Raw genomic sequence first — 24,900 nt, 5'->3', positions numbered from 1 at the left:
ATAGCAGTCGATCATAATGTCGACTTGAACGTGTTGACAGCACTGAGAAATACTGCGAAGAATATAGTGTCTTGATAGTTCTTCAAAATCACTGTCCACACGCGCGAGTTGAGCGTAACAGTCGACTGCTATAGCTATCAACTTCATCGCGTATACCAGGCTTGCAGACTAGGTGCACAACAAGTGCGGTGGCGTTGGCTGAAGTTTTCTGGGTCGCCATATGAGGCTTTGAAAGGTGTAGTCGGGACATCCCACGACTGTGAGTAACTGTGAGAGAGAAAGGATGATGACTCATTCTCACGACATCTCCAATCATTCCCTTGAGGGGGCATTATAAATATTCGTCTTAGTTTTGATATAATTTTAAGTTGCATTTCGATTCAGAAATGCAAGCTTCAAATGTGTTCAAAGCCATGTTAACGGGGAGGCTAATTATTAGAATAAATATAAAGAGAAATGACAAACATTAAGGACCTGAAAATGTTTGCCATCGAAATATGAGTGGTTTAGTGGAATTCCAGAACTGTTGAACGAGGGAGTGTCCTATTTTTTTAAAAGTGGTTGCGTCTTGTGAGTACGAGAATGCTTTCATCTATAAAATACCAAAATTGCAAGAATGCCGCACCATCTGTGTAGATTTATTTAAGCTGCTTCACATTCCCCGAATAAGGCTTAATAGGTAGGAGTATTATACGACCTAAGAAGCTAGTTTTCAGTAGTGCATGTGAGCGCTTAAGTTAATAAAAAATCACACTACCGAAGGAAGCTTCCACGAACATTTTAGCGAACAGACTATTTATTACAATACCATGAGTAACTATTTTCATAGTTTAGATATATATTACCGTTGTGTTCATTGAGGAGATGAAGTATTACGCCATTTAAGTTCATTAGTTTAGAATAATTAGTGCTTTTATGTGATACTATGTCAAGATATATGTCATGTAATTTTGTCATGTCATGTTATTCTAGGTAAAATCAAGGGATATGACTTTTCTGGGGATAATGCTCGCTGTATGCAAGTACGCATATTTACTTACAGTGTAATTTTTATAAATGTCTACTTAAAATAATGCTCAAGCTAAAATTATGCTTGGCTTACGTATCATAGGTAATGACACATTCGGCGATAAGAACATTATTATATACAACGACGCCGCAGCATATTATCCGCATACCAGCGAAATATTTAGCATTAATTTCATGGATAGCTCAATGTTATGTTATAAAATGAGTGTACATACGAAAAAAATGAAAAGCGCCCAATGCGGGTGGTTTCCATCAATACGTTTCATCATAAGACTCAATTTAAGGAAAAAGCTTTTCTAAGCTTTGTTCATCGCATCGTTCTACAGCGTACTGCCTATTTTTTATTCACTCCATTACACCCCTCAGTACTAGATGAAATTTTCTTTAATTGATAACTTTTCCACGTGTCCTTTGCGCTTCTGTAAGTTCTGCGCGATTTATCAGGACAGTTAAAATGAGCATACTTCTTTATATGCTAACCTTTCATACCTTCAACTTTGTTACTTCTGTCACTTTACATGTGTTGACTTAAATGTACCTGAAAACAGGAAATTTTCATTTGTAAATTTTTCGGCCTACATAAATAAACTGTAGAAGAGTAGAGGGATTCTTTTCAAATTTTTCCTTTAGGTAACCCCATGACATGCAGGAAATTATACTCATCATGACCGAACACTTTTTGAATGAAACAACTATGTAAAGCACACAGGTAAGTATATATTCTTTTAATGAGAGAGGAAAATTAGGAAAGATGGTAAACAAGTAGGTATTGAGAATAGTGGACGGAGAGTTTAAATATTCTTGAAGGATTTTATGTTACAACATTCTATGCGAATCCTGATGATGCAATTTTCATTATTAACACACGAAATAATTAAACTTTTGAGTTTGACCGTGAGTCGGCAAAGTTTAGGCGTATGATCGATCCAATGGTGTGACTAGGCACGAAGTTGGGGCTTCAGCAACCTCCCTAAAATGTTTCCTCTAGTGGCGACTACCAGCGATACATCTGCTGAGGGAACCTCTAGCCCAAAGGCATATAACCCATGATACCCCATCTTTCCATATCTTTAAATTTAATAATTTCTGTCCATGACGAACGATGAATTTAACTTTTATATATACATGGGCGGATTCAGCATTAAATGTGGGCGGGGGTCATGAACTGGGTCGCGGAGTATGTAATACCCCACAGGAGAGGGAGGCGATCTCCCGAATGAAAGTTTTTAATACCCATTTTCTGCGCTTTTTGGCGCTTATACGAGTAATTTCATTTTCATTCTTAACAACATACGAAATCGAACAATTTTAGACATTAAAGGATACAAAAACAATTAAAACTAATAAAATTAAAAATTTGTGATAAAATTTAGGGGCAGGTCATGACCCCTGTGGCCCTCTCCCTAAATCCGCCACTGAATATGCCTATAGCTGACATAATGAAATGCATGGTTTCCCGATGCAGACAATAAAATGTCAGTGTAGGCAACCCGCATACCTCCCTATCATCCCCAGAAGCCAATTTCTCGTAATTGTGTGCCTTTGTGTTATATTTTCAGCCTTCCTTCCTCGCTTTCTTTATGTGCATTCGTGGATTTAGTCCTCAATTCTTGATCGGAGAGATGAAACGACAACTAAGTGTGAACATGATGTATAATGATACTAAAAATGGGCAATAATGTATCTTAATGTGAGCGTAAAGCTATACAAGGTGATATTTGAGGGTATTTATTGAAATTGGCTAAGTTTTGACTGATGAGCTGTGGCGGATTAAAAAGAGACGGCCGCCCCCCGTAATTTCTGGCAAAAGTGAAAAGACTCTCCCAAGGTTCTTAGACTGTACTCTAAGAACCTTGGACTCTCCAATGTTGGATATCCAATGTAATTTTTTGTTTCATCAGCAAAGTATTAAAAACGATTAAATAGATGTATAACTAATGGCCACTTGTCTACGAATATCATACCATACAGACGCATTATCGCTGAGAGGTATTGCGCCTCCCAAAATCACCGATTTTCACTCGGATAGCGCTGAAATCGAATGCCCGAGCCAAGGGGACTGTAAAGAGGAGGTCCAATTCCATTCCATAGAAGGCTGATTTCTGTTGTCACTCAGGTCGCATTTTAATCGGTTATCAAAAATGTCCGTGGCGCGGTGGTGAGTGCAATGCGATCCACTTTTATACAATATTTTCCATTATTATTTTTGAAATTGCTAGGGATAACATTGAAAAGTATTGAATGTAATAGATGTTATCATCATGTACATAATTTTCGATTAAAACCGCTAATTACATCTTATTTCCTCATGAAACTCGGATCAAATTGCCCGTTAGCGACGCGAGTGGTGACTTAAGTAAACTCATTGAAATGCGCGGTGGTTGATAACACCTTTAGAGGTCGACTTGAGGTTCCTCTTTTGTAATATAGGTGGCTCGAGCTTTGAGTAAATGGAGTGCGGCTGTGCTCCACCGCTCACTCGCCTCGAGTCTACGGTCGTCCACCGAGGATGAACGAATTCGGGAGACTCGGTGGCTGCTCAGGAGTTCACTTAAAAATTTCCTTTGCTCAAATGGCATAGCCGAATAAGAGGGTGAAAAGTCCTCCCTCCGGGATTTTTCTCGGACTTGGAGCATAGGATTGGGGATCAAAAAGGACTAACCGCCCTACACTTTCAGCCCGCTAGAGGCCCACCACGGCCGGCTAGCTTGAAAATTCGATTTCAATTGTTTACTAAATATCTCGGGATAAAAAGCATATTTTTCAATCCAATTTGCCCCATTTGATGGCTTTCTTAATCGAGCAGATACCCAATTTTTTAATAACTTTTCAGTAGTATACGGAGAAATGGCGTCGATTTGAAAATTTCAAACGCTAGTTTTCATAAAATATTTTTGAGAGGGCCACAAAGAAAAAATGTGTTTCTAAGGAGTATTTTAATACTTTTCGGCTATTGTAATTAAAAAGGAACATTTAGGTGGTGGAACACCGCGAAAAACAATAAAATATGCAATTTTGGCAATTTTTTGCCGTTTTTTCCATGACCATTTTTCACCATTTTCATACCATCTTGCACATACTTAGTCCTACATTTAGTACATTTTTAAGTTTGATCCTTTGTACTTAATTGGATTGATATTACTAATATAATAGTGTAAGGATTAATAAAATATCCCTCAGAAAGCCGTAAAACTCGCCATTTTGAACCATTTATCTTAAAATTCCGCAATTTACTAATCTCGCACCTATCGCTTATCCTGGTGGGTATTCCATACCCCCACACACCCCGGTATTAGAGGAACTTTAACCCCCTCCCCCCCCCCCCCCCCCCCCCAGCCTTAATTCCTAGCTGCGCCCCTGACCGTTGGTGCATTTAACCGCATTTAAAAAATGTCCGCTGCTTGTCGATAGGCGCAAAGTGGTCCATTTAGTTTGTTACCAATTTTTAGCCCCAGTGGAAACTACCCGCGATGCATTTGCTAAGGAGACCACTAGCCCAGGGGCAACAACCCTTTGACACTGCATTTTTCGATAGTTACATTTCATAGTCTGCCAATAAAGACCGATGAATTTAACTATCATCATCATACAAACGAAATATATAGCTTGTTTAATGAAATAATTAATTAAATGGTTTTTCGATGAGCATGCAAATTCCTGGACATATACCTCTGGATAAGGATAAGTATATCACCATTAAAGAAATCAACCGATCAAGGTAAGGTTCGCATGGAGCATTTACGAGGTACACCGGCAGTCTCCCCTCCCTTCATGGACTTCCCTCTTCAATACATAGTAAGGCCAACTCCTTTTCATTCCATCTAAAAATCCTATTCTCTACCTTCCACTCCCTCGTTTACACAACATTCTACCCTCCGCCACTGTTTTCAACATACTCTCCCCACTTAGTACTCGCTCAATCCAAACCTTCAGTCTCCTCCGTATTCTTCACATGGAATATTTGCCACGCCCACCGCTTTCCTAGCCTTCGTATCACCAAAGGTTCTCTCGATATCCGCGTCTATGATCCCCGGCCCAAGATTACCCTCCTTCAATGTACTTTCCTCCTCAAAATTGAACCTATCCGGTCCGTTCCAACTGCCTTAAAGATCCTCCTCATATTCCCTCCATCTAATCTGAACCTCATTTCGCTCGGTTAGCATCCTTATATTTTTAGCCTTAAATTTTGACACGGCTTGCCCTCTTTAGCCACCCGAGAGCGATTTAACTTAAGCGTACAGCACGCCTACCTCTCTTTCTTTCTAAAAAATTTCCATTTCCTCATACAGTCTTTTCCACCAAGACTCTCTTGCTCTCTCACATGGAAATCGATTAACTATTTCCCTATGCATTCTTTTGCCCGACTCTATGTCCACGTTCTTTAATTCCTTCTCTCCTCCATTTCTTTTACCACTGCCTCCGTAACCATCCATTTCTTTATCCATCTACTGTCCACGTAGCCAATAGGGTGGTTTCCTATTATTTTTTTATTGCCTAATTCGAAAGATTATTACTCCTGGAGTACGTATTTCACGCTCTAAGACTTTTAAATGACGATATCTATTTTTCGCGATTAAACGAAAAGTGAAAAATTTCAAGCGCGCTAAAACGCGACGGCTAAGTAGGAATGATGGAAAAAGTCCGTGTGACGTATTTCTGGTTCCCCTTGCCACCTTGTGAGGTGACCTTGAGGCAAGGCTTTGAGCGCTGATACGACGCAGGCTGCTAGCAGGTATCTGAGTACCCTGCTAGCTGGTAGCGCTTGGCTTAAATAAGGATTATTATTCCCCTATCAAACGAAGGAAACTTTCCGAACTTAGGTATTTTTAATGTGTGATTATTAAGACATGTTTCCCTGAGCTCTGTGTCTCATGCATGCATTAGTAATCTCAGACGATGTAAAACTCCTATCTACTCGTATAGACACTAGGTCCCTGTGACGTCACGTGGAGCGGAATCGCATGGGCGCCAATCTGGCCTTTTTCATATGAGGTTAAAATTGACCGTTGCCATTCGTCTAAACTGGGATTTCTAAAACCAAATAATTTGTATATTATGAATACACTAATGGCGGGTAACGAATCGCAATCATTGCATTTCGTTTTCTTTGATGAAGGAAACTACCCTATTGACTTTTCCGCCGCTTTGACTATTCCCGTTTAAATATTTTCCCAACCTTCCTCTGCAGTCTATGTATTTTCAATATCCCTGATACTATTTTCCACTAGTTCCTGATATTCCCTCATCATACTCCCCCTCAGAGCTTCTACTCTCCATTTCCTCGCCTGACTTTTTTTAACGATTCTTTTTAATCTTGCATTGCATTTCATAAGCACAAGGTTGTGATCTGAATCTGTATCCGCCGCGGCGGCGCGCCGCAGGGAAGCTGCGCGAGTTTTCACTCTACATATTCCCAAACCTCTGTCTTACGCAGTCTACTGGTATCCCCCCGTATCCCCTTGACTCTCCCATGTGCACCTCCGCCCTTTATGGTGACTGAACCATGTGTTTGTGATGAATAACTTGTTTCTCCTGCAAAATTCTACTTCTTTCTCACTCCTGTCGTTTCCGGATTAGGGGTGAGGAAGCGGTCAACTGCTTCCTCACCCCTAATCCAAGTTCTCCTATTTCGTTTCCATTCCTCCCTTCCACGACTGAAGCGTTCCAGTATTCCATCACTACCAGATTTTTCTTACCCGGGGTTTCCCTGATTATTTCCCCCAGATCTTAATTCACCTTTTCTACATCTTCCTACCTAAGAGTGCTAATGGGCAAGTGAACTTCAACCACCACAAGGCTAGCGGGTCGCGCCTCAACCACCAGAATCCTATCGTTTACCTGATCTATACTTACCACTCTTTTGTCCCATCTTCTCGTTTAATACTTAAACTACCCCTTGTTGACACCGCAAACCTGTGGATCAACTATTTGTACTACTGAATAGTTTCCTGCTAATATATCAATGTTATGCCACCATTGCCGTCTCACAGGATAAGCAGAGGCAGTAATTACGTTAACGTAGTGGTAATAATGATATTTAAGTTCGACCGACCTGACTCACATGCGACGAAAAACGACACCTTGAAAAGTAAAAAAAATTGTGGACGAGCCATATCGTACCTACATCTTCCCGAGAAATGATTATAGCTACTCAAATGGAAATAACTGTATTTTCATTATATTCCATAATTGGAATAACTTACAACTGCAAACATCATTATCACAATTTAAGGAGCTTCGTTAGTTGAAATAAATAAGCAAAGAATCATCGTAAGTAGCCACTAACTGTGATCATAATCGTAGGTGGTTTGAATATTAAATGACTAGTTAAGATGTGTTGTATCAACGTTCGAAAATGAACTAAAAGAGTACAGAGAAACTCTAGCATGTATAAAAACTTCACAAATTTTATATCCTATAATCAGGGCTGGGCAAAATACAGGCCGAGGAATATTTGAAATACAAAATAAAGCTCCAAATGAATTTCAAATGCAAAATACCTTCGGCTTGGGTATTTGAAAAACAAACTAAAAAATAGGATTTTAAATATCTCTTAAAATACAAAATACGTTTGTAGGGAAACTAAGAGATCTTAAAAAAATACGACCTTCCCTGGCACACTATGGATAGTTGCAACCAGAGAGCGATTCTAACGAAAACGAAGAATTCTCTGAAGCATTATGTTGCAGAAGTGTTGTCAGAGCTACTTCAAAAGTATTTAGGCACAAATCATAGTTTTTTATTTAAGGATGGGAAAATACAAAAAATCTGTATCTGAAAAACAAAATACAAGGTACCTATAGTACTATACATATAGGTCGTGAATTTGAAATACCAATTAGAAATTCCAAATGTATTTCAAACACATATTTTAAATACTGCCCAGCCCTGACTACAATCGATCAGGAGCAGCTCCTTCACGTTAAATGCGGCCATGCGGCTGATCCCGATTGGGACCATATCGATATGGCGGCTTAAGGAAAACAAGTATAGATAAAGTGCTCTACATAAACTCTGAAACCAAAAAAGGTCCTATTTATCCAAAATGAAGAGTAAAAAAATCTATGCAATCTGTAGTGGAGACAGCTATGATCGCTAAGCATTCGGCAATCCTATACTATCAAGCTATGGTACCGTCCCACAATTGCAAGATTCTGTCTACCCTTATTTATGTCTACGAGTTAACAAACAAATTTTAATATATCAATCAAAAATTATAAAGATAGCTCACGAGATAATTATGTTGGACTCCAAGATTCTGCTTTCTAATTCCCCTTCTCCGAACCATGAACCGCCTTCAAATTTCCCTCTTCTTGATTGGATATAATATCGTTCGTCTGCTGTTCCTTGCATGCGCGCATGCGCTAGTCGCACTCAACCCATTCTACTTGTTTTGTGTGGCGAAGCTGAAATTGTTTTCAAATACGAGAAAAGGAATTGTATTCATTGTAGCCATCGATGGAACGAATATCTAAGTTGTTTTGGTATTGTTTTATATGATTATTCACAATGATTTGTGTGCCTCCTTTGACGTATATATGTTTATCATCTAAAGCCAATAACGGCTGTGTTTATGCTTATGCCAAGAGAAAATAACTGTTATGTCCGATGTAGAGCACTCGGAGTATGAAATTGGTGATAAAATAACGGAGGAAACTTGTAACATTAAAGAGAAAAACGAATTAGTGGTCGTGCATGATGTAACTGACGAAATGGGCTGCGAAGAGACATCTGTCGCTTCGGGTCAACAAGACATTTTACTGAATGATTTGCTGGATTCTCTCGCTGGCAGTAGTGCCCATTTTAAGAGTCAGCAAATCGGAGATCCAGAATTAACTTTTCATCAAAAGAGGTCAATAGCCGATGAGTTGCTTAAACGAAATCCTGGTCAATTTCTTTCCCGTTTTGGTACCAACATAAAGGTATCTCATTTGGAATATTTCTCTCCTATGAAAGGAGATTATGAGGTGGATTTTTATCTCAAGAAGCTTCACAGGTTTCACAGCAAGAAGTTAAGTGAAGTGGATGTGAAAAACAGGCGATTTGAGGCAATGCAGAAGTTGATAAGTGAAGGTTCTTATTTTAGTGAAGAGGAGATGAAGAATAGAAATCCTCTCCTGTATGAGCAACTAATTGGTCAGCACTTGACTAGTGAAGAGAGGAACGAAAGAGCTAAGGACTATTCCAAAATGACGTGAGTAATTTGTTGATACAATACTGTTTGGTGCTTCCTTCACCATCTTATGGCAATTTGTTGCATTAATAATACTTAACATTGTGGTGATTATATTCTAGATATGTGGGATACCTCATGGATCGTATGGACCGTGACTCCCGAAATGAACTGCAACAGAAGCAACAAGATGAAGAAGACGGAGCTATTGAAGAACTTGATACAGATGATGAAAGCTCAATGGATGAAGATGATGGTGATGTAGACAGGGAACTTTCAGAAAAGGAAAAGAATGTGCTGCGTCAAGAATTTTTGAACAGCATGTATGATAGTTTTCTTGAAGGCAAAGACCGTGATTTTGATTACAGGTACATCGGAATGGAATTAGTCAGTTAGAGAATATCTTTGTTTAATATTCCACGTTCACAGTGACAGTAAATCATTTAGGTTTGGAGCAAATGATTACTTGAAATAGCTTTAGTACTGTGTTAATTCATTCCCTATCATTTGTGACAATTACCTAATATATAATGATGTATTTAAGTTTGGGTTTCCAATTTTCAACAAAATATGTTTCAAATTTCACTTACTCATTATTCATTTTGTGGTATTCCATTATATGTTTTCTTGGATATCACTAATACCACTGCGTTTAACGTAACGTGACCCGAGTTTTGATGAGTTATCATCATCTTCAAGAGAAGATGGTGATGGCTCATCTAAACCCAGGTCGCATTATGTAAAAAAGTAGTGGTATAAGTATAGTGAAATATCCAAGAAGACTTAAAATATTTTCACTTTACATGGTATCATACTTTTTCACTACCTTGATGCTAAGGCGTACCCAGGATCAAAACGGGGGGGGGGGAGGGGGGGCAAGCCATGCCAAGTTGTAGGTAAGATTTAAGCATGGAAAAGGTGAATGGAATCAACACTTTAAGGAAACTGTAACAGCTCTTCATTAGTTTTTTAAATTATTTCCTTGAAAAAATATTATTTTCTTTAAAGACATTTGCGATTTGTGCTTCTGGGGGGGGGGGGGCAGCTGCCCCCTCCCACCCCTCGCTGGGTACGCCCATGCCTTGATGCATATCAATTAAATCATTTCATCTTACCTCTACAAAAAATCACTTCAGTGCTTAAGATATTTATATTATTTTCTATCTTTTATAGCTCTGTTGATTTTAACACTGACTATGATAACCACAAAGACATGGAGCAGGATGATGAGGAAAAGTATTTTGACGCTGAATCACCGGAATCTCTTAAAGGAGAAAATGACCAGCCGGATGAAACTATTCCTGAGGAAGATGATGAATTGGATGCCTACATGAGCACCCTGAGTAGCTAATAATAAAGTGATAAAACCTTGCATCTTTTAATTTTGTAAATATGATTCAAATAAATTTTTGTATCAAAGCAGCCTGATGTTCACCGGGTGGTTTCGGTGGTTTTCCTCAACTTTGACCACTGAAGGGATGTGTAATATTTTCCAACCCTGCCGCGTGAACGGCAGTGAAATATACAAGAATTACCATGAGAAAAAATTCCCCTGGACCGGGAATTGAACCACGGATCTTTGGCTTTCCGGACCACTGCGCAGACCACTACGCTATCCAGGTTCTTTAATTCTCATGGCAATTATACCGAGGCTCATGAGTCTCGGTATAATTGCCATGAGAATTAAAGAACCTGGATGATGAGGGGAGGGAAAGTCTCTCGACACGTGACTTTGCCAATCAGCAAACGGTAGGCGTGGCCTCAGTGAGTCGCTCTCAGACCTCCACCGAGTGAACATCGTGAATCTACTCGTGGAGCAGTTTGGCCAAACCTCACGCGTTCTCCTTGTATGTGAATAAATATGCCTTCCACCAACGGTGCCTCATTCTGTGCAGTAGCTGGCTATGTCTTGGGGTTCTGTGAAACGATTATCCCCAATGCCTTCCAAATGAGTAGGTATAATGTCTCGGCGCCAGGGCCATAATACCTGTGGCCACCTATGACTCACATGTTTTCAGTGACATAGTAGGGCGGCTACGTACATTTGGCAACGTTATGTTCCCTCCTCTCTCTCTCAGTACTACTACTAAGCGAAGTCATTCGGGAGTGTCCGGGCTCTCACGAAAGCTCACCCACAGACATAAAGTGAACAGGCACTGCAAAAACTGAGGGGATTTTGTGCGTGTGAGGGACTAATTGGGACTCAAAACACCTGGAGTTTACCATAGCCCACGTCATTATTAATTAGTATCAGTATTATTAATATATTTCACTGGGAGAAGATTAAATCTTTTAAGTTTAATTTTGGTGTTATTGTACTGAAGTTCTTCCTTAGTCTCAGCTAGTAATACTACATCTTACATTAAACAAACTCAAGTAGACTTATGTTCTCCTTTCTCAAACCATAGTTAGACCCCATGCAAAATGGCTTCTGCACTCTTCCACAATCAATTTGCTGTTAGTGAGACATTTTCCGTACCATAGTTTTGATGAAGAGCCCACACTCTGGAAGAATAAACATAATCCTGTGGACGAGTATGGCTACGATTGACGACAAATGGAGAAGTACAGTCATACTTCCCTGGCTGCAAAGAGTCCGTGCCTCAATTTTTGTAGCTCCTACCAGTTTCAGATTTGGGCAAAGGAAATTTGCAAGTGAACACCCAAGCAGCAGCCAGAATCCATTCATTCTGGGAAATTGATCTTGAACACGAGGCATGTGAGCTCAACTACATTGAATTAACTTGAGGCTTAAAAGTATATATTCGATTCTACCGCCAGCTGCGTGAAATTTGGCTAGTTTGGGAGACACTTTGCTCGGCATTAGCCATTGTCTATTTTCTCAAGTTCTTTAAATTCTCCTTCAAGAGTTACATTAAGAAGTGAAGGTGACATAATCTGTTCCTTCATAATTCCAGTTTTTATTTCGAAGGTGAGAATTTGTTTTCTATTTTAGCATTACATTTAGAGCCTATAACATTAACCCGTTTCCGCCCACCGTAGCCATGTGGCTACATCCTTCCATTCTGAGTATGTGAGGCTCTTGATGAAAAACTATGCTCTATTTTGTTTTCAAATTGCTACAAATGTGCTGCTAAAAGCTTTGTTGACCTAATCCATATATTAGTTTATTTTTGAAGCTGGTACACGTAATCCCACTTGCTTGAAAAGATGGGTGCAAATAGGAATTTCAGACATTATTCTGGGCGGAAATGGGTTAAGGCTGGATAGTTCTATTAGCTTTCTGGTGTTTCATAACTTTCCAATCAATACCATAACTATTACTTACTATTAGTGAAGGTTGCACGGGTGCTCCTCCATGGCTGACAAGGTTTCGGGGTACGAGTCGTGCCCCATCATCAGGGCTTCAGATCATTTTTCACCACTTACTATATCATTAGTAAATAGGGATTCGTAATTAAAAAGATATGTGAAAAGTACACACATTACAAGTAGTTTCATTCAGTATGTTTAACTGGTAAATACTGTCATTCAATTTACTAAAATCCACAAAGTGATTCATATTAGTTCATAGACAGATTTTAAATATTCTCAATAAATATATTTGGACAGCTTCTTTTAGAATGTGTGCTTGATCTGCTGTGAACTTGTCACTTAGGAATCCTACTTCCATTGTTTCATGTGTGTATTCTTCAAGCTTTATCATGAATAGAAGTATAAAAGCCAAATGATCATGGCAAATGCTTGTTCAGTCTTCAGGTGAATGTACATTGTATAGCGAAATCGAGCTAGAGTTACAGTGCTCCAGCTAAACTTAATCTAGAGACTGTACACACTGGCACCAAATTTACTCTCACAAGACTGCTTTACCTGTTATACTCACAACAGATTGAGCCAGCATAGTCTCAGTATTTGTAGAGCGAGAGTGTGATAGTCAGTGGAGAGTTCAGGGTGAGAGTAATGTCTAGTCAGAGCTGCTGGGTGTCATCAGACCCATCACCACTCCTATTCATATTTATATTTGTCTCAACTTGGCATTCATTTAGCAGCATAGATTGTGCCACTTCCTCAAAATCTCCATCTTCCACATTCAGTAATCTCATCCTTCAATGCTTTTGTTTTCTAGTGTCTCACCTCGCATCCCTAATTATCAATACATATAATAACTTTCAAAGAGCTGAATTGAATTAGAGGTCAGTTTTTTCCCCATTTCCTATCCATTTCTTACAAAAAGGTTTGATTTGCTCTACAGAGAGGGCATTTTCTGACTGACCACTCAAATAGAGCAAGAGCAGTCTAGTGTGACACTCTTTCAGTTCACAATGCCGTCCTAACGCAAGAGCACATCTACAACAAAAAGTTGAGTCACTTTGGCTAGAGTTCTCTAAGAGATGTTTATAAAGTACACTTTTCTGGCAGACAGCTCTGTCTAGAGCAAATCTAGCTAAAACGCTACAGTGTACAGATACACCTTTAATATAGCCTAAAGAGTTGGTAAATAGTATTTGATTCGTCACGAAACTAATCATTGTTGTTTTTATAAAGAAGCACCATTCAAGACATGCATACCCACACTCACTGACATATTAATGACAATTATGATATAGTAATTCATATTTCAATGTGCAAATCACACATACCTAAATATATGCAATAAATAACCAAATCCAAGCAATACAAACTTATCTCCTTACCTCCAGTACTAATGACTGGTGTAACTGACTGAAGAGTCTTGGGTAGAAATGCAAGGTGAAGCAAACAGACACCCCAAAACAACAAATATAGTGTATGTAAACGATCTCCCCAACTACCTAAGAATAGCTCCCATTTTATACGAGGACGACACTACATTAATCACTTCCAGCAAAGATTACAACATTGCATGGCAAACGGCCAACAATATGTTAAGCAGGGCTAACGAATGGTTCATAGGCAATGAACTATTCCTGAATAAGAGCAAGACCTTAACATATACTTTTGCACTTAAAGAAACATACAACGAAGTAGAGTCAGTCAAGGTCCTGGGCTTTCACTTAGACCAGAGGCTGTCATGGGATACCCACATTGATAAAATTTGCAATAAAATAAGTAGAGTTCTGTACCTTCTTAGAAAATTAAAGCCCATTGTATCTAAGGCAGTATGGATGAATGTATATTACTCATAATTTCAAAGTCACATCAGCTATGGGATTATATTGTGGGGTAATGCTCCCAAGGCAAATAAGGTACTATTGCTACAAAAGAAAGCAATAAGGTCACTTTTCAATCTAAAGCATATGGACCACTGCAAGCCTTTTTTCCTCCAGTCAGGAATTATGACTGTGTATTCTCTTTATATATTTGAGCTTTTAAAATTTGCCAAAGACAACCTTACAATTATGACTAGTAGGTCTGATGTACACACACACAACACCAGGCATAAAGAAGACCTTGATACACCTTTCTATAGATTGTCAAAGTCCAAAAACAGTTTTAAAAACATGGCTATTAAGGCATTCAACATACTGCCAAGAGAGGTGAAACTAAAAGACACTAATAATTTTAAAAAAAAACGATCCAGAAATGGTTGCGTAGGAAACCCCTATACATATTCTTTTGAAGAATACATGTCTGGGGACTTCACAGGTCTTTGTGACTAATGGGCCAATTATTATTTTAATATGTGATCTTTACTTTGTTTTCCATGTAGTAATCCTTTTCATTGTTTGTAAGTGTATATTATATATATATTTTATTTTTGACGATGTCTATTGTGATTTATATCATTTAATGACTAATAAATTGATTGATTGATTGATTGAATCCTCGAAGTGCAAAGTGGCCCAGGGAAAGGAACTGGACCCCAAACTCTGACTGTGTGACATCTACACCCCTGGGACTTAATCTGGGGAGAGCTGAACATTTCATTCCACCTTTTGGGAAAGTTCTCTTGATAATTCTACCACTAGGAGTTCAAAAATCCAAGCAATGATGAAATATACATATAAGAAAATAATATGCAATGCATTGGTGAAAAATATGGCAACATTTTCCTTGAGACAGGGTCACTTTTAAGAGGTGTTCAACATGCAAAATTCATGGCCTTTGTGCTTAGGAAGAATGCTTCATTTTCTTATTCTTAAGAGGATGATTTGTGTTGTTTAAATGAAATTAACCACAGTAAAAAAATTGGGTTAAAGTCTACCAAAAAAATAAACACTGAAATGTTACGAACAGAAGTCATTATTGCACACAGCAGTGAAATATGATAAAACTCTAAATTTGAATTTCAAACACTTGAACATGCCAAATAAATATGTAAACACAAAAATAGTCATTCAAAATACAGTACCACACTCAGCAAAAAATAGTGCCACGATATTTAAACATGATTTTATAAAAAGACAAAAGTGAAAGACAATTCAGGATTAATGAATTACCTATTATGATTCTAAGAAAATATTACAATGATAATCATCAAATAATGTTTCATGACCTTCATATTTTACTTTTATGAATCCTGTTCATTCTGCTTGGTCTATTTAAGTTATGGAGGAGCTACTTCCTAGTAAAGTGATTACTGAACTAAAAAGGCACTCAGTAATCCTAATAAATTACAAAATAATTTTATTAGTATACATTTTAAATATAAACTGTACAAATATATGAGCATATTAAAAAAATGTCCCCATTTAAAATATAAATGAAAATACAAAGCATGCCTTTTGAAAATATTCCCTAAAATAATAACAGGTACTTGAAATAGGGCATGTAAAAAATATACAAATTCTAAATTTTTATGGAAATGTCAATCAATATACATCCAAAAGTACAGTTAACATTTATTCCTGTTTCTGTTATACTTGATCAATTATTTTCGAAGAGCAAAAGGCCCCATTAAAAATATACTTAAATATTTGTTAACTAACTGATCTAAAATCACACACCTTTTACAGCACAGACCTTATACTACATAATGAAATACTCAATATGGCTGCAAAAAACAGCATTGGAATTTTTCAAAACCTCAGACAGCCATAGACACATTTACAAAGCCTTGGACTTGAAGTAAGCAACAACAGAATTTTTTTCACCAATTCCAGTCAAATTATACTTGCAACCTGAAAGAAAAGATATAAATTAGCACATTTGGCAGTCTGTGAATGAAAATGTTATTCCTCACAAAAAAATTCCTTTCAGTCGTTTTAATGAAAAAAACACCATAACAGACATGCATAACCACACACACTAACACATTAATGACAATTATGAAATACGTAATGCATGTTTCCATACGCATATTACGCACACCTAAGTATATATAATAACCAAATTCAATCAATAGAAACTTATCAACAATATCATCAAAAGTGTATCCTACAAAATATAAAAACAGAGCCATCGTGTTATTGAAATGAAGGAAAAAGATAACATTAACATCATAATTAAAACTAACACTTAACTAAAACTGCCCATCCTAAAACTAGGTATAAAAATTAGTGTCAATAAATGAGAGCACTAAATTTTAGAGTGCATCTTTTTCTGTCAAAATGACCACATTACACAATTGCCACAAAAATTAGCTTGCATTATCCAAGATAAGTTGAAATAATTATAATTCAATACAACTTGCAAAATTATAAGCAACTTTGTCATGGAATGATACCTTCATATCAGAAAGGAATCAGTTTAAAGAGCACCAGCATACACCCATGTCTCGTATAGCGCAATTTCGATTAGCGCAATTTCGATATAGCGCAAATTCGTGGGGAAACATTGCAACGCAGTGTAGCCTAATCAAATATCTTAAACTCTCTCGTGATAAAACTTGAACTTGCGCTAAATACACACGAAATTTATATCATTTTACGCATATTAATATTATTGCTTGCCTCAAATCTTCTTTTTTATGTATTAATCGAAATCCATTGCTGTGCAATGGCCAAAAGTATTACTCGTCATTGGGTCCAGATAGCCGGCCTACCGAAGTAATTTATCTCGTCTCCTTAACAGAATGATAATAAATAATTTAGATCGTTAATTATGCGTGGGGCTAGTGGAAATGATTTTTTTTCAGCGATACGGTTTGAGATGTATTTTTGCCGTCATAGGTTATCGGGCAGTTGACTTCCATGTAGAGGGTCTACGCTATAGTCTTCAAGGTCATCGGTATTCACGGGGGAGAAATGGAGCGGAGGCCGAGTTGCGCATGAATAGCATCAACACATAAAAGGGTCAGCTTTAGTGTCTCAAACACAATGGCTTCGTTCCCTCCCCGTAGTCGTAGGCCTTCTGCGTCTCAGGAATACAGTTCAGCAGTGGAAGGTGATTTAGATAGAGCCATACAGAGTAAAAACCAAGAGAATATGGCAAAAAATAGGAATGCGTGTAGAAAAATCAAGAATTTATCAAGAAAAATAGAAGAGGAATTGAAAGAGGTCAATTGCTTTGAAAATGGAGAGCGTCAAAGCGATATTGCGCGGAAATTTAAACGCACGATGCCTTATTCTGAATAAAGACGAAGTTAAAACATCTGTGACCTCAGCCGCACCAACTTCAACCAAGTGGTCTACACATACGGAAAGTTCATAGTGAATCAGTGCAAAAAGAGAGTGGTAATCGCTCCGAGGCATTTAGTGAAAGCTCCGGTTGGTTCCAGAATTTAAACGGCAAGCAGGTATTTTCAGTGCGGCGATATCAGGTGTATCTGCAAGTGTTGATAGCGCAGTCACCGCAACATTTTCTGATGAACTTCAAGCTGTGATTGAAAGTGGCTCCTTTCCCCCTTAACCAGTTTTTAGTGTTGACGAGACGATACTGTTTTGGAAAAGAATGCAATCTCGTTCATTCATTTTCAGGGAAGAAAAACCTGGGTCAGGTTTAAAGGCATTTAAAGACTGTTTCACGTAGCTGCTAATGACTCGGGGGACTTCAAATTAAAATGATTTATCATTCATAAACTCCGCTAGCTATGAAATGGCATTCAAAGTAGCATTTTCCTGTCATTTCGATGAGCGAAAAAAGGGCTTGGGTGACGCAATAGTTGTTTTTAGACTAGTTTGAAAAATCGACAACTGCCGGCAATGCATTACGAACCCCTGAGATAGCAGATGTTAGCCCATCCGCACGACAGGAGGGAATTTCAAAAGCACGTAAGAATTTTTTTTGACGTGAATAAAAGTCTTTGAATGCGTGAATATTATCATAAAAGATATGTTAAACTATAAAAAATTATATAAATAATGTTTTATAAGGCTTTTTATCGGAATACAGATGTTTTAGAGGAAATTCAATACCCAAGACCTATGCTACAAGGAACGCATCCCTATCTTCCCAATGCTAAAACGCTCTTGTGTAACGCAAATTCGTATAGCGCAAAGACCCCAAGGAACGCATCCCTTGCGCTATACGAGACATGGGTGTATATAAACATTTATTATATTTTTGTTTCTTTTTTATTTCACTTTTAATGATTGCAGCGCCTCCATTTGGTTTTGGTGGCCATTTTTAAAACTCCATATTTAATTTTTATTCCTGAATATGTATTACTCTAGACAAAGGAAAATTTTTTGGGTTTCCCACCGGAAAAGGTAGTGGGTGTTTTCTCCTAACATTTCAATGGGTGTGTCTGCCATCGTCTTCAGGGGAAACCCAAGAAATTTTCCTTCAAACTATACGCCAGGAAAAACTAAAATTCTACTTTACTCTAAATACTTTTCCTATCATGATGTAAGTGTAAGGACATTGCATAGTTATCCAGCTCTGAGTTACCCTGAAAATTTCACAACTCTAGCTAATCAGGACATGGTCAAAATTTGAGTAGCAATATTTTGCCCGGGAGGACAAACAAGAAAGCAGGTATAATAAAATGTAATAATGTCAAGTAGAAGTAGTAGCAGCAAAACAATGACATCAAATGACACAACCCAGTGCCATCGAGCCAGGACGCAAAAAAACGCTCACCTTGCCACTGGTACGCAGCAAAGCTCCAAACATGACCCTCTTCACTACCTCTTCCAAATTTGTATAACTTAATTGTCTCAAATAAAAGTAATAAGAATAATAAATACCCCAGATAGAAATTTCTTTGGCCTACAATGGAAGAGTGGTACTCAAAGAGTTCTGCCATCAAGTTTCCTAAAATGAGCTGCTACTATGCAAATAAGTCAGGAATATCAAGTATGCAACTATCCTAATGAAAAATTTATTCCAAAGAAAAATATTCTAGGAACTTCTATTCAAGAGATATGTATTTCTCTGAGAAAATTAGATTCTACAATCGCCACAGAGTATTTTATGATATTGAAATTGAAAATCGAAGAAAAATAAAAGATAAGCCATACCAAAAGCAGATTTATCCCATTTGGCAATGACAGAAATTCTTAAACAGGAAATTTGTAATTGAAAAATACTGAAAGATTAACTGATTACTAAATCACATAGACCAGTTAAAAACTAGAATGCAAGATAACTGCACTTTCAACATACAGGTAAAAATGAAGATAGTGGATTAGTTGACTACTTTTCAGACTCAAAATGATACGGTTAATTACCTTTGGGAACAGCAAAAAAATCTCCAGGATTAGCCACAATGTCACTTTCATGGATTTTGACCATGACTTGCCCATCCAGAATGAGGAAAGCCTAAAACAAAAATCAAACTTATAATTGCTTACAGCATCCAAGAATCAATATAGAGTCATAATTGACTACATATATTATAAACACTTTCATTACATTGATGATTCTTTCATGTTGCCACACATAAACATTCCTTGAAGTCCTACATTAGCATTGGTAATCTTTACCACAGTATAGGGCAGAGGGATATTAGAGTTTCTACTTTTGTTAGAGTGGAAATATTGATACAAAAGAAAAACCAGCTTTCCAAGATTCTTGATCCGGGCTCCCCCGCTCAGGGGTTGCCCATGGTAACAACTGGGCTGCAGCGGACATTGATGTACTAGCATTCAAAAGAGACTTCATATCACACCTGCTATGATTGTAGTGCCTCAATAGGATTTTTGCGGCCATTTTTGGATCTAATCACTATACTTAATTTTCATTTCTGAATATTACTCGAGATACTGTTAGGATCATAGTAAAAGTGTAAGAACATATGCATTGCAATCCAGCTTTGACCTATCCTGGTAATTTCAGCACTCCAACTAATCAGGAAGTGGTCGAAATTTGAGTGGAAAGATTTTTACTGGAATGACAAACGCAAAAACAAACAAGGAAGCGAGTACATTAAAATGAGGAGAAAATTAAATACTTTTAGGATTCCAAATTAATAACAATGGCAAAGAGAGAAATAATATACCAATTCCAGGACAGAATATTGATAAATAGTACTTGACGTACCATATTGAATGACTTTGGATGCTGAAGTCCTTTCTCTGTCCCAGGTGCTAAATGAATATAGCCAGTCCCCAAGCCAAGAACGTCAAGAGCAGCCCCATACTGCACACCATTAGCCTTAGATTCTTTTTGACGACAACGGAAAGGAATTTTTGAGTAATCAGCAAACAATTCTGAAATAAATAAGGTAAAATGTGACTTTCACAAAAGAATATATGTAAACATAATTACCCTCTGCATTTATTAAAACATAACATCATAGTTAAAAAATACTTTCTCGAGTGCCATTCCCAACTCCTTTAAGTGACATATGGTAATATTTTTCGAAATCATTCGTCAAATATATAACTTTGATGCATAAGGTACGGAAAGTAAACATAGAATGACATTAATAAATTTAATATAATTATATTTTTAATGCTCCACAATAAATTGTCAGGTAGCTTAACAATACAAACATAATATACATAATAGATGCAAAATACACGGCTAGGTTTACCTAATTCCACTGGGCTACCATCGACTACAACAGGAACTGAGCCTTTAGTGCTATTGCTTTTGCTGCTGGAAGAGGCCGCAGATTCTGCAGTGGCAGCATTAGTCAATGGAACACCTGCAAGCCTCTCATTGACTTTCAAACTTTGAGACGGTGCACTATCGGGAATTTTTTTTACAGGTTCCTCCTTAGTTGCATTACTTGTACCTTCAGGAGCCGCTAAAAGTGACCAAAAAAATTACATAGCATAGATGATCATTGCAAAAAATGTTTAATAAAAATAAATACAGTTGAACCTCGATTTATCGTTTTTGAAGGGGATGGATGAAAAAAACGATGAATGCGGGAAAACGATAAATGCGGGAAAGTTTGTCCGGGTTGCCTATGTCCCAGGAAACGCTGGATTTTTGCGAATTATGACATTCATTAATGGATTCAAAAAAGATATTAGCTTATTAAAGGAATATTATTCCTGTATCGAAACACTAAGGTCATATTGTTGATTCGACTTATCTCTCTTTCTAATATACTAAAGGAACTTTGCCTTGCTAAAAAAATGTTTTACTCCACTCAGAATTTTCACTGCTATTATGCATTTCTGTCCGATGTAAAAATTCTTATCCATCAAATGCCATTTCTAGTACACGTATTTACGAGAGAAATGTGCGTGTTATGCCTCAAACAACTGATTTCGCCGTCTAAGTGATTGGTTATAGGATGTATCAAGAAGGCCAAAAATAGTTTATTATTTGAAATGTTCCTTTCTTGCAATTAAATTTTTAATATGATTGAGGCAATGTGGCGTTAATCGTCAGCGGCACGCCCACCTAATCCTCGGCTTCATTCCACTACTTGCTTTTCACCGGGGATCTCGCTCTACCCCGACCCCTGCCGTCATGTACTAGCGGACATACCGAGGCGTGCTGTAATATTCACGCATTTTTAGCCCGGATTCTTTTCTTCGTTTTCAATTATTTTCAGTCTATCTTTTAAAGTTCTCACTTGTGTCATCGGAAGGGCCATGGTCTGAAGACGAATAAGAATAAAACTAATAAAAATGAAACCGGACTCTATTGAACCCACAGGGAAAACACTCGCCGGCTTTAAGTCAACCCACCCTGGCAAGTATGGAACCACTCGTACGAGGTGAAGTTCGGCAATAATGCTATCGCGTACGGCGTAAGCAGAGCTTACTGCAGAGGGTGAAGCATGACCATAAGACTGCGCAAATTTTTTTATTCTATGGAGAAGGCAGCTAACCCACTCATTTGTAACAATAAGTAGCGTAGCTCTAGATGAGCAGATGATTTCAGATTGCTAGTAGGGAGAAACAAAATATCCTGAGAAGACATCGCTTCGTTAGCACCTCAGACAGGTGAGACTTGTAGCATAGCTCGTAAATTGTAACCAGACGCCCTGTTTTCGAAAAAAATCCGCATCAACTGCCGTGAAGCTCACTATCAGCTACTCTATATTCTCTATCGATATTCTCCAGAAATCACCATCTTATTATTCCAACTACATATTTCCTTGCTTAAAATGGTTAAATAACGTTAGAAATACGTCGTGTTTGGTATCATCCTTTTTTGAATTACGTGCACATCACTAATAACTCATTCTAATAAAAGTATAATACCAATTGCCGAAATTCATTTTTACACACCTTTTGGGCTAATCTGTGATTCACGCAGCAGTTGACCTCCAGAGGTGGGGATCTTTGAAGCGAGTCAGCTAAAAAAAAAGTCAGCGGTCGAGAAAGGGGGAAGCGTGAAAAAGGTTTCTTTTGTTCTCCAGTAACTTGATATTTTCTTTCGAAGCTAAGGTCTTCGTAATACGATCCCTGCTCGAGCTGGAACCTTTTTTTTATTTCGGAGAAGAGGTACGCTTCAGACAGGGAGAGGCGAGTGCTGAATGGAGGGGGATACCGGATCTTGGGAAATGCGATAATGTGACTATCCCAAAGCACTCAGCTTCTCCCTATCGTATTTCAATCTCCTGGGGAAGATTCAAACTTTGTGTCTCTCGTTATTAGCCATAAACAACACGTTGTAAACACTTCGTCTTATTTTTGTCAAACGATGAATGCGGGAAAATTATACGATGGGACCGCGATCTTCAAACGATCAATGCGGGAAAACGATACTTCGGGGAACGATAGATGCGGGAAAAAATTACATTGTCTTTATGGAACTTAATTTGGGACCAGGAGCGGCGAACGATGAATGCGGGAAAACGATTAATGCGGGAACGATAAATCGGGGTTACACTGTAATAACAATTAGGAGCCTTTTGCAATACCAAGTATTAACAGCTAAGGGTCTTCCGTGCATAGTATATGTTTATTTGACGTTAATTTCAATGTTCACACATCTCAAATTTTCAGCCCACATACGGCCAAAAATGTACAGCCAACTGCAATATACAGGGTGTACCATTTATCTTGACCACCCGAAATAACTTTTTGTCCAGATGCAAATTCAAAAATGTGTCAAGCAAATGTTCATTAGCCGTCAGGAGGCCAATAATCAGCATGATTGCCTTTCTTGTAGCTTTGTTATTTACAAAGATATGAACAGGAGGAGTTATAGGAGAGGAAATGAATTACCAAATAAAAAATATAGGGTGCCATTTAAAAAAGACATACCGCTGTTCATAACTTTGTAAATAACAAAGCTACAAGGGAGGCAATCATACTGATTAATGTCCCCCTGATGGCTGATGAACATTTGCTTGACACATTTTTGAATTTGCATCTGGGCAAAAAGTTATTTCGGGTGGTCAAGATAAATGGGACACCCTGTATAGCTGGATTATTTATTCACGAGGGAAATAAGAAGACTTTCAGAACAAATAGAAAACGAGATAAATCAATTTCTGTGCTCAAGTTAAGGCCAAATACTCTTCATGCAATCGTCTTGAATCATTGACGAAGCATTGTTTTTTAAAGTATAGGAAAAAAAATCTTTTAATATTAAAAATCTGAATTTTTTATGCTTAAACTGAACTACAGAGATGGAAATGTATGAATTATTTAATCGATGTGTTATGCCAAGGATAGAATAAAGATGCAAAATAGACTAACATGAGAATTTGAAACAAAATATGTACATCACTCCTGTATATAGAACGATATTTATAGTTGGAATGACTACAATTTCTCACTCAACAAAATTGTTTTAAAGGAGGCCAACATGTTCCAGATATCCAATTAAATCCAAGAAAAATGTTAAAAAAATTATTACACGGAAGTATTTCTTACCTTGTTCTGAGCTGGACTGTGGGCTTTTGTTATCAGAAACTGGGTCGTCGACTGATTGAATTTTTTGATTCAGGACATCTTCATTACTATGAACTGGCAGCGTTACAGGCTTATTGACTTCAGCAGTAATCTGACTTTTATTTAAGTTGTCATTTTTTTCAGAATCACCATCCAATCTCACCGAAATCGCCTGTTGATCCACATTAGAGGTATTGCCTTCATTCCGATCAAACACTGAAAAGTCGAAGAGAGACAAAAAATTATCAAAATGGAAGCACAACTACACACAAATAGCAATTTTTATTCCTGAAAAAGAGAGAGAAATTTCAAAATGACACTGAAAAGGTGCATGCCCGTGCATGATCTATATCTGGATCATTGACTGGATCATTTTATGTGATGGATGCAGAATGGAAGCTAATTTTTAATCAGAGCCAGCATGAGGTTATTCACTACAAACAGTGCCATTCAGAAATCCAACTTTAAGTCAGCAACCACCAGCAAGTGATCTATATGCCATATCAATATTTCACTCTTGGTGCAAAAATTCCAAAGAAAAAATCATTTTCTAGACTAGGATACGAATGCAGATCTTCCAAAGTCATATTACATGTTCTATCACTTGAACAATCAAGTCATCTT

General features: G+C 37.7%; 2 protein-coding genes across 4 annotated transcripts in view; one reads left to right on the top strand and one right to left on the bottom strand.

The window, feature by feature from the left end:
* The first annotated feature begins 8,391 nt into the window (after nt 1–8,391).
* On the top strand, nt 8,392–10,624 carry LOC124157162 (coiled-coil domain-containing protein 97). The gene is made up of 3 exons (XM_046531679.1): nt 8,392–9,223; nt 9,325–9,570; nt 10,376–10,624. The coding sequence occupies exons 1-3, from the start codon at nt 8,631–8,633 to the stop codon at nt 10,551–10,553; spliced, it is 1,017 nt and encodes a 338-aa protein (XP_046387635.1). The 5' UTR covers nt 8,392–8,630; the 3' UTR covers nt 10,554–10,624.
* Nucleotides 10,625–15,367: 4,743 nt separating this feature from the next.
* Nucleotides 15,368–24,900, bottom strand: part of LOC124157159 — a 50,801-nt gene continuing 41,268 nt past the window's right edge. For all 3 annotated transcript variants that reach the window (XM_046531671.1, XM_046531672.1, XM_046531673.1), the window contains 5 exons: nt 24,259–24,492; nt 21,003–21,218; nt 20,507–20,676; nt 19,696–19,786; nt 15,368–16,263 (listed from right to left, as the gene is read on the bottom strand). In XM_046531671.1, the coding sequence (XP_046387627.1) occupies nt 16,190–16,263; nt 19,696–19,786; nt 20,507–20,676; nt 21,003–21,218; nt 24,259–24,492 (785 nt within the window). In that variant the 3' untranslated portion in view covers nt 15,368–16,189. The remainder of the gene's footprint in view (nt 16,264–19,695; nt 19,787–20,506; nt 20,677–21,002; nt 21,219–24,258; nt 24,493–24,900) is intronic.

Source organism: Ischnura elegans, chromosome 4, assembly GCF_921293095.1.
Source record: "Ischnura elegans chromosome 4, ioIscEleg1.1, whole genome shotgun sequence".
Lineage (NCBI taxonomy): Eukaryota > Metazoa > Arthropoda > Insecta > Odonata > Coenagrionidae > Ischnura > Ischnura elegans.
Note: the sequence above shows the minus strand (reverse complement) of the source record. Positions and strands in the feature narration are given on the sequence as shown.

What these genes read in the sequence shown, in the direction of transcription:
- LOC124157162 (XM_046531679.1), top strand. Translation starts at nt 8,631, where the DNA reads ATGTCCGATGTAGAGCACTCGGAGTATGAAATTGGTGATAAAATAACG. An exon ending in AAGGACTATTCCAAAATGAC is followed by an intron (nt 9,224 to 9,324) that starts GTGAGTAATTTG and finishes ATTATATTCTAG; the next exon opens with ATATGTGGGATACCTCATGG. An exon ending in GACCGTGATTTTGATTACAG is followed by an intron (nt 9,571 to 10,375) that starts GTACATCGGAAT and finishes TATCTTTTATAG; the next exon opens with CTCTGTTGATTTTAACACTG.